At 33.4% G+C, this 11,380-nt stretch overlaps 1 protein-coding gene across 12 annotated transcripts in view; it reads left to right on the top strand.

Annotated features, from left to right (window-relative positions):
• Positions 1–6,826: 6,826 nt before the first annotated feature.
• LOC127902639 (probable disease resistance protein RF9) overlaps positions 6,827–11,380 on the top strand; it is a 91,613-nt gene continuing 87,059 nt past the window's right edge. For all 12 annotated transcript variants that reach the window (XR_008055072.1, XR_008055070.1, XR_008055067.1 and 9 more), the window contains exon 1: positions 6,827–9,414. Coding sequence is in view for 5 of the 12 variants with exons in the window: in XM_052442339.1 (XP_052298299.1) it covers positions 6,852–9,401 (2,550 nt within the window). In the remaining 7 variants the exon portion in view is untranslated. The remainder of the gene's footprint in view (positions 9,415–11,380) is intronic.

Here is an 11,380-nt window from a genome sequence, read left to right as displayed (position 1 = left end):
AAATTTTATTTATTTATTTATTTTATTTGTTTTTCTATTTATTTATTTTAAAAAAACGAAAAAAAAGAGATTTTCTTTTGTTCTTTCTTTTATATATATATTTATTTATTTATAAAAAAATTCAAAAAATCACTGTTCAAAAAAAAAAATTTTTACTGTTCACAAAATCCCTAATTTTCCAAAACTTGTTTTCTTCTCCAGCCGCTTGCAGCATACCAGCAGCAAACCAGCCCGCCGGAAAACGCACCACCCCGCGCGCGCAGCACCAGCATCGAGCACCATCCCGCGAGCGCAGCACCAGCATCCCATGTCTCGCAGCCCAGCAGCGCGCAGCAACAGCCGCAGCACGCAGATCTAGCGTCCCTAGTTTGCAGCATCAGTCCCAGCCCGCACGCGCAACACAACCAGCACCAACCCGCGCAGAACAACCATCCGCGTGCAACTGAACCAGCAGCCGTGTACCCGCAAGCTCCAGTCGAGCAGCAATAGTCCGCAACCAGCCTACGACCTGCATTCCAGTCGCGTGAATCGAAATTCGTGACAAGATGGAGCAGAATTTGGCCGCATACTTCAAGAGTGTGGGATTTATCCCACCATTCCCGCCAAACCCATAGACGTTATGAGGATCAAAACTCACAATTCATGGAAGTTTTTGCCTTTAATCTTTTATCCTTACGCTTTAATTTTTATGTGAGCTTTGATTATCTTACATTGGGGACAATGTAAGTTCTTGGTGTGGGGGAGGGATTTTTGCATTATTGATGTCTAGAATTATTGTTTTCACTCTACTTATTTTTTATTTTTTTCACTCTACTCATCCTTAAATGATTTTGGAGTTAGTATGCTTTATATATTATTATTTTTTTCTTTTCTTTTGTTTCTCACTACTTTTTTTTTCCCATCTATCTCAAATTATTTACATCTATTTTTATTCTATCATACTCTTTCATCACTCACATTTTATCTTTCACTTTTCATCTTTCTCACTTCTTATCATTTTTACCTTTCCTTTTATATATCACTCATACCTTCTTCTCATTCTACACCACTATTGATGGTTGATTCATTTGAAGAGTGTACATGATTTGATGGCAAATTTACCAACTTTGTGAGGATTTGAGCCTATGAGCAACCGCTTTGCTCTAATATTTTTGTTATGTGAATATCAATCTTAGTTTGTTTATTGTAGAACTTGCTTTCTTATGCATGTTGAAGCCGCATTACGGGATTTTATGCATTAAAATGATAAGGGCAAACCCTTTTCCATTTTTCTATTCTCGCATTTTTTTTCTCTACCCGAAGATCTTTATTTGCTATCTTTGTTTGAGCCTTAACCATTACCCATCTAATTCTCTCCGTCTACTTAACCATTTTTCTTCTTTTTGAGCCTCAATTTAAGGAGATTTTTGGACTCATTGTGTGGATATATTTTGTTGCTTTTTCTACCTTGTATTAAAGTTTCTCAATTAGATCAACAAGCATTATGCTTGAATTAAATTGTGCAAGGTTCATTTCTTTTATTTGATTCATCAAAAAAAAAAGGAAAAAGAAAAAAAAAGAGAAAAAGAAAAGGAAAAAGAAAAAACAAGAAAAAAAAAGAAAAGAAAAATCGAAAAAAAAATGTTTACATTCGTGGTGACTTGAGTAGAAATAAGCATTTTGATATCATAAGTTCATTCAATGAGTTCATTCTTCTCATTTTGATCTCTTTTTCTTTCATAGACCTTTCTTTTTCATTTAACCTATTTAACCCCATTACAACCCTTTTAAGACCCTTAGATTTTTGCATTTTATTCATGTTTTGTGGATTGAGATGTGATATATGAGCAAGCTTATGGTAATAGCATTCTTTGATTTGATTTGAGTGCATAAATGATACCCTAAACACTTTGAGTGCATGGAGTGAAGTCATTGAGAGAGCTATTAAATCTTGTTGCACTTGAATTTTGAATGGATCTTCTTGGTGGTTGAATGTTCTTATTCTATCTTATGAGATTCTATGCTTTAAAAATCCTTGTCTCTCGAATGTTGATCGACTTAATTTCTTGAGGTATGCTTGCTTAAAATTATTTTTGGATGAGTTGAGATGAGAATTGAGTGGAGATTTTGGATTAATCTTGAGTTATATGCTTGAGGACAAGCATCATCTTGGTGTGGGGGAATTTGTTAGAGTGCAATTTATGCACTAGTTTTGCATTGTTTACTTCCCTTGATATCGATGTTTTGCACTTAATAATAATGTTTTACTTGTGTTTTACTTTTGTAGGTGCAATTCTATTGATTGATGATAAAATTGAGCTAAAAGATGATGTTTGAGGAGGATTGTTCTCTTGGAGAAATTATGAGCGTCAGAAGAACTTTGTTGATAAGGCGTGGGCGCGTGCTGTCAACTTCGGACCTGCAGTTTTTAGTTTAACATGTTTTGTATTTTTGGTTATTTTTGTAATTACGAATTTAATATTTCAGATATTAGTATTTTATTTTAAATAGAATTCTAAAAGAGAAGAGAGAGAGAGTATTTAAGGGAGGAATCTATTGTGAAAAAGGGGGATTTTAGATTGAAGAAAAACAAAGAAACCCTAGATCTAAACTTTTCTCTTCTCTCTATGAAGAACTAAACCTATTTTTCTAGTTGAAGGATAATGAAGCTTTGATTCATCACTACTGTGAGATCTTTCTTGTGCTTTAATTGTTTTATTACTTTTTGGGTATTTGTTTATTCTCTGAATTATTTTCATGATTATGTTTGTTAATTAGGTAATTGGCCACTATTTAATTATCAATTTAATCTATTGTCAATTAAAGGATTCATCGTATGAAGAATTTAATGTTTGTGACAAATAACATAGCAGAGAGTTGTGTTGTGATAATAAACAATCTAATTTAAATGAATCATCATATGTGTTGATTAGGATTTGGGTCTCTCTGGTTTTTCAGGCTGTCAATTGATTAAAATCCTATGATCGTATCTAGGGTTGTCTATTGATTAGGGAAATAACCAACGGTCGTACCTTGGTTATCGACTAGTTAAGGAGAGATTGGCTATTAGAGGGTCTCAGTAGCTATAACCGGTCTATTCATAAGTAATAATAATAATCTATATTTGAATCAATGATCAGTAGTCGAATCAAGCTGAGTTAATTCATTCAACCAGAGCTTTCTCCAATTTGAATTACAACTTTAATTTGCATTCTTGTTATTTTAATTTGATTTTTATTATTGTCAACAATTCCCCCATTTTACGTTTTACGTTTCAAAATGATTTAAATAATTACCGATCTCTGTGGACACAACCCTGCTCAATCACTATACACACATCCATATCTTTCTATTTTCAAAATGGTAATGGAAAACTGTGTTACTCTCTCTTAACATTACACTAATTCTTTGTAAGACTTTAGTGGTAATCTCGAAATAAAGTTACCTTTTATAAACAGAGGGAGGACCAACTTCTTTTATAACTAAAATACCTCAAATGTATAAATATATCAAGTATGGACTTAATAAGAAATCATGTGAGACATTAAGGATATGTTTGGTACCTTTTTTGGCAAACAGTTTTTCGTTTTACAAACAAAAAATACAAAATTGAATAGTTCTTGGTTTTCCCTAGAGAACGTTAAATTGACATTTCTCTTATCTTATTTCTCATCGGATTCCCTCAAAAGTAAAATGAATTATCGAAAAAAAAAGGCACCTATACCTCTAGGATTTGGACAAATTGTCATGCAGACCCTCAAATTTTCAAAAAGAAATGCCAAAACTTTTTTTAACCATAATACCTTTTCAATATAATAATTAAAAATTTAACTTTAAAAGTTTTAATTTATACAAATATAATATAAGTAATATAACCTGTGTAGTAGACTAATAGCATTAAAGTATTTTTAATATTTAAAATAATATTAAAATTTTAAATTATGATATTTATTTTGTTTTTATATTTTTATTTATTATAACGATTTTAAATAAACCTTTGGGTTAAAAAGATTTTACAATAAACAAAATATCTTCCTATTAATAATATTAAAATTATTTTTTATAATATTCAAAATAATTTAAACTTTAATTGATTTATTGTAATGTTATGTTTCCATTTATTATTAAAATTACTTTAATATGATAAAATATGTATAACTGACTGTAAAATATAAAAACAGTATCTTGCTTGTCAACAATTTTATTTTTTTTTACTCGAAAGCAAAAATAAAATTATGCCAATATCAATTCTTTGACAGAACAACCTTAGCTTTCTAATGTTTAATATTACTCTTTCCATGCAAAAAGCGCTGATGACAATCAGGACAATCACTTAATTAACGTAATGAAATAGCAACGTAGTTTAGATCTACAATGCCACTTGCCATATGAAAATGTATATAATCATAATTAATTAGCGAAAAGGACGTTGTAATGATCTGAGTGAGTTGTGCATCAATGTGATTGTGATCAGGTGACGCTCTTCTTTAATAGTCAATTCAGCACTTCAGCTACGTTGTCTTATCCTTTATTTTTTTTTTCACCCACAATTACTTCACTGAGATTGGATCAATAATGCCTCAGTGAATTCATTAACAGGAAGACTGTATGAACTGTAAGGTAAAGAAATTTATACTAATACGCTGCAACCATTGGAGTTACATCAATAATTGTAGTAGTCCAGAGAGGATCGCTAAAGCTCAAAACAAGTGGCTCTTAGAAAGAATAGACAATGACCAGTAATGAACATAACTCAATGGGTCCACTTCAAAAAGCAATTGTTCAATTTCCATCAACTTGTTTAATAAAATTATGCCAATATCAATTCTTTGACAGAACAACCTTAGCTTTCTAATGTTTAATACTGCTCTTTCCATGCCCAAAAATTCTAAAATTTTTAATTAATCCTGTTACTGGGATTGCGGCAGTAATACCATTTAACGCATTTTGATATTAAAATATTTTTTTAAAGAAAAATTCTTTAAATTAAAAAAAGAAACAATTGATGTAATTAATTAAGATAATGATTCAAAGAAATAACAGACAATGATAAGAACTGAACCCTAACTCATCCTCTTAATTACAAGAGCAATTGTTTCAATCAACTTGTCTGTGGATGTGGGGTTGGAGTTCGGGAAATTTCTATCTCAAAACTGAGGGTTAAGAGAATAGTAAGGGATCTTTTATTTATAGATGAAATTTGCCTCGAGTGAGTTGTGCATCAATGTGATGAAATTTGACACTCTTCTTTGATAGCCAATTCAGCACTTGAGCTGCGTTCTCTTATCCTTCTTTTATTTTTCACCCACAATTACTTCACTGAGATTAGATCAATAATGCCTACGCGAATTCATTAACAGCAAGACTATAAAAACTGTAAGGTAAAGAAATTTATGCTAGCACGTCGCAACGGGGAAACAAAGAAAGATCACTCTATATTCTCAAAGAAGAGCCAACACTATCTTACATTCAACTGTAGATGCAACCATTGGAGTTACATCAATAATTGGGGTAGTCCAGATAAGATCGGTAATGCTCAAAATAAGTGGCTCATGGAAAGAATAGACAATGACTAGTAATGAACATAACTTAATAGGTCCACTTCAAAAAGCAATTGTTCAATTTCCATCAACTTGTTTGATAGTGTAGCAGTGGGCTGGAGATTTGTGAAAATAGCGGGGGCTGCAGATGCTAGATGGATTAAAGGATCGAAAATGAATAAAGTGGGAAAATCAAGATAAGCTTGTTTGGTGGATGGATTTTTTGAATTACAAACAAAAAATACAAAATTGAATAGTTCTTGGTTTCCACTTTTTTCATAAAGGTAAAGAATGTAAAATTAACCTTCTCTCATGATATTTCTCATCGGATTCCCCAAAAGTAAAATAAATTGTCGGAAAAATAATACCCACATCCTTAAAATTAAAAAAAAAATCATTTAAACCTTAAAATTTTCAAAAAATAACACCAAAATCTTTTCTTTAACTATAATACCTCTGGAATATATTGACTAAAAAATTGACTTTAAAAAATTTTAATCAATACAAATATAATATAAATAATAAAATCTATGTAGTAGACTAATAACATTACAATATTTTTAATACTTAAAATAATATTAAAAATTTTAAATTATGATATTTAATTTTATATTTGTATTTATAATAAAGATTTTAAATAAACCTTTAGGTTAAAAAGATTTTAAAATTAACAAAATGTCTTCCTATTAATAATATTAAAATTATTTTTTATAATATTCAAAATAATTTAAACTTTACTTTATTTATTGTAATATTATGTGTCTATTTATTATTAAAATTACTTTAATATGATAAAATATGTATAATAAATTGTAAAATACAAAAATATTTTCTTGCTTGTCAACAAATATTTTTTTCCCCGAAAACCAAAATAAAATTATGTCAATATCAATTCTTTAACATAACAACCTTTGCTTTCTGAAGTCTAATACTACTCTTTCCATGCCCAAAAATTCAAAAAAAATTTTAATTAATCCTGTTACTGGGCTTGCGGCAGTTACGCTATTGAAGGCAATTTGATATTAAAATATATTTTTAATGAAAAATTCTTTAAATTAAAAAAGAAACAATTGATTTAACCACCATCAATCATGTCGTGGTACTAATTAAATAAGATAAAGGTTGGATATCTATTGGATACCTCTTCTTTTCAAAATGAGCAATAATGCCGTATTTGTGGAATTTAGCCACTTCGCCAGTTCCTTGGCATCTTCCTTTCAAATTCTCCCATGGCGTTTAATTTTACACCAGTAACCACTTTGAGATAGAACCAATCCTTTTAATATTTCTTGGAGCAAAAAACAATACCTCTGGGTGCTACAGAGAGGAGATATGCTGGACGTCCACCTCCGACTGTTTTGTGAGAGGTTGAAAAGGGTGTTAGCAGGTGAAGAAGGCACGTTGACACTGCCAGATTCAACAAATTTAACTCCACTTTTCCAAAACCTTCTTACGGAATCCGAAATTATTGCTACTACTCTTCTGGGAAACTATGAAGCTGACATGGCTCGGCATTTGATTCAACTCCTTAGAGAAGATATCGATGACTCCAAAATATCTTTGCCTTTTTCGCAACTGTTGGACTTAGAAGAAAGCGATGAAGACGTTAAAAGACCAGATATTTTTGAAATTCTGGAGGACATCAATAACTTTGTCCGTGACTCTGAGGAAGCCATTGACACATTCTTCATCAACGTCATGCAGCAGCAAAACAGTGAAAACAGAAGTGAAAGCAGTACTAATATGGCTCTTCTTGTTGGACTCCACAGTAAAATCATTGATATTAGTAATCGGATGCAACAATTTCCACCCGGCGACGATGGTTTTGATATCAGTGAACAAAGTAACAAAATCATTCGCCTATTGAGTGAGGGACAACCTCGGCTCGATATCAGTGAATTTGAAAGGGGCAGAGAGAAGTTTTTTGATCTATTGATTGAGGGACCATCTGGGCTTTCAGTGGTTGCAATTGTCGACAGCAGTGGCTTCGATAAGACTGCTTTTGCTGCTGATACTTATAACAATAAGCATGTCAAGTTCTATTTTGACTGTCTTGCTTGGGTCAGGGTTTCTATACTCTACGATTTTGGCAAGATATTGGATGACATAATCAAGTCTGTGATGCCTCCATCTCGGGTTAGAGTAATTATCGGTAAAGATTATCAATTGAAGAAATCTATTCTTCAAGATTACCTAACAAACAAGAAGTACTTTATTGTGCTTGATGATGTCTTCGATGACGATGAGATATGGGATGATCTTGAAGAACTTCTTCCTGATGATCAGAATGGAAGCAGAGTATTGATATCGGTCACTGATCCACTCCTCCTTGCGTTGTTGGAAATGGAAAACGGAGAGAAGATTCGGCTTGATTCGGTGCTCTTTGGAGGACCATTGATCAGATTAAAGCATGAAGCCTGGCAATTTTTCATCCTACACTATGGAAGTATGCCCTTAGAAAATTATCTTCAAGGCGAAACGATTCCGACAGCTTGGAGACAAATTTTTTCTGTGATGGAGTTACCTTTTCACTTGAAAGTCTGCTGCATCTATTTTTGTGCCTTCCCTCCAAGTATTGAGATATCCACGAGGCAATTATATCAGTTGTGGGTAGCTGAAGGTTTCATACCATACAACGGTGAAGAAACTGCCGAACATTACTTGAAAGAACTAATCCATCGCGGCTTTATTCAAGTGAGTAAGAGAAGAGCCGGAGGCACAATTAAAGCGTGTTATGTTCCAAGTCTTGTATATACTCCATTGTTATTGTTGGCAGAGAAGACGAGATTTGTCTGGATGCATGACGTGGATGAGGAACCACCGGCAAATGTTAAACGGTGCTTCACTTTGAAAGATCTGATTGACTTCTTTCCTTTAGAATATTCTGACATGTATCTCCAATCTTTTCTGAATCACAGTTCAGAAAGCGATCATCTTAATCCGAAAGATTGCGAGAATTTTTTTAAAAGGTTCAAATACCTTCGGGTATTGAACATGGGTTCTGCAGTCCTGGACCAATATCCACCCGGATTAGAAAATTCATTCCTTTTGAAGTATTTGAAATTGAATATCCCTTCGCTCAAATGCCTTCCTTCACTGCTATGCACCCTTTTAAACCTTGAAACACTAGAAATGCCATCTAGCTACATAGATCAGTCACCAGAGGATATTTGGATGATGCAAAAACTCATGCATCTAAACTTTGGTTCTATCACTCTGCCCGCACCTCCAAAAAATTATTCTAGCTCTCTGAAAAGTCTCATTTTCATATCAGCTTTAAACCCTAGTAGTTGTACTCCTGATATATTGGGTAGACTACCTAGTGTTCAGACTCTTCGGATATCTGGAGATTTGAGTTACTATCAATCTGGGGTTTCCAAAAGCCTTTGCGAACTCCACAAACTTGAATGCTTGAAGCTGGTGAATGAGAGCAAGCCCTCACGGATGGTCCTGTCTGAATACCAATTTCCCCCAAATCTGATCCAACTGAGCTTATCAAATACTGAGCTAAAGGAGGATCCCATGCCAATTCTGGAAAATCTTCCACGCCTTCGAGTGCTGAAACTGAAGCAGAACTCGTATTCAGGAAGAAAGCTTGCTTGTGTTGGCTTGAGTAGCTTTCCCGAACTTCAGGTTTTGCACCTGAAATCAATGTATTGGCTAGATGAGTGGACGATGGGGGCTGGAGCAATGCCGAAACTTGAAAGCTTAATTGTCAACCCATGTGCTTACTTGAGAAAGCTTCCAGAAGAGCTGTGGTGCATAAAGAGCTTGCGCAAATTGGACTTACACTGGCCGCAGACACAGTTGAGACAAGGACTACGGACTTTCGAGGATATGGAGTGGCGGTATGACATCCAGTTATATCCTTACGGAATCTGATGGATTGAATTGGGTGAGTTTTAATCTTATCTGATAACTCATTTTTATATGCATTTTCTTTTTTTTCCCACTTTCTCAGTAGATTTATGTTTATCGTAAAACCTTCAAGGAGGTCATAAAAGTGCCAAATTAATTGAGATTGCTTCTAATGTCAAAATTATGTGTCAACTGTTGGGGAAAAATTAGGTTTTTAAATTTTTATTAAACCTTTTGAAGATCGCTCTCATATAATATATAAGAATTGGTATTCTAGAAATCGTACCTTGAAAATCCGATTTGGCTTTTTCCGTTGAAATGATTTAGGCTCCTAGATCACGATCCGCCACCACCACTCCTGTTAGATCACGATCCGTCACCACCACGCTTGCTAGATCACGAACTGTCACCAATGATCTTCCAGGTTATGACTCAGATTCGATCTGCACTTGACGTGTGGGCGCCTTTATCACTACCAAAGCAACTAGCACGAGAAAATTTTTCTCTCAACAATGGAGAGAAAAATCTTATTCTCTCATCTGTATCAAGTGGCTTCTCTATTTTCTTTAGAGAAAATAAGCCTTATATATCTCCATTTAGTGAAAACCCTAGGCTCCAAATAATGCCCTAAATAAAAATCACGTTGTTTTCTTTTTCAATAGGGGACCCACCTTGTAAAATAACATAAGGCCCCTTACACATAAGCTTATTAAATGGAGCCTCCCACTAAATGATATATTTAGGCTTTTGACCCAAATAGCTAGTTATCTTGCTTATTAGTCCAGCAGTGGTGCAATCAATTAAACGAGCTAACCCGGGGATCATTTGGGAACATACAATAGTGGCTACAATAATTAGGCCTGTAATTAAACTATCCCAATTATTTAATTCCAAATCTACTCCACTAAAAGATTGGAACTGACTTCCATAATTGTATGCTCGAATAATAATTCGTCCCAAGCCACATTGATTTCTTTACTGCACAATCCTTTGTACCACATCGTTAATTAAATTGATATCTCAACTGTCCAATCAATTCAATAACATCTTATTCCTTGATCCTTACTGGTTTTCTCTAATGATCATTTTCAACATACTAAATATGTTGACACACTCTGGCCAGAGAATTCTATGATCAAGTGCCGAAAACCCATCAAGAGATGTGTTGTACAAATTCTATATTGTTAATCCATAACTCCAATACTCATAATTGCTCCCACCAAGATACCGGGTAATCTTGACCACATGTATGTGTCGTGCCCATTGGTAACTCAAATGGAATAACAATTACAATCATGAAATCATAATTAACTCAAGATTAAGATTACAGTAAAATCAACGCCTATGAGATTTAATAAGTCTGACAGTTATTACAAAGTTAATTAAATCTCATATGTGATCCTGTTCAATGTAGTCGCACTACATCAATAAATTCATACATGATTAAGACAAATCATTCAATGAATTTATTACAGTCTATACCTAAATAAAGTGCCCCACTTTATTTATCAACTGCGAACTAAATTTATTTAATCATAAGATAACTTGTATTTATGTCTTCTGTGAATCCACATGGTGATCACATAAATACATATAATATGATTAAATGGACTTTAATACAAATATTAATGCAATTAAGATATTTGAATAAAATACCTCATTTATTTTATTAATCAGAAAAACTGTTTATTACAATTAAATAAACATATATGCTTTTAAAGAGCATATTTTCCCAACAATCTCCCACTAGCTCTCAAAGCATATCTGGCATATTGCACATGCTCTAGGGCTCTAAGTGCAGGTTATAAAGGTTTCCCACTAATGGCCATTGTAATAAGATCTGCCATTTAGCATCTAATGCCATTTGGGGTACTGTCATATAACCTTTCTACACTATTCCCTTATAAGATGATACTTCCTTTCAATATGTTTTGTTTCTTGTGATTCCTTGGTTCCTTAGATTGAGCTACCGCACCACCATTATCACAAAATAGTTTAAGGGG

Source organism: Citrus sinensis, chromosome 5 (assembly GCF_022201045.2).
Source record: "Citrus sinensis cultivar Valencia sweet orange chromosome 5, DVS_A1.0, whole genome shotgun sequence".
NCBI classification, from domain to species: Eukaryota; Viridiplantae; Streptophyta; class Magnoliopsida; order Sapindales; family Rutaceae; genus Citrus; species Citrus sinensis.
This window is presented reverse-complemented; position numbering and strand designations above follow the sequence as displayed.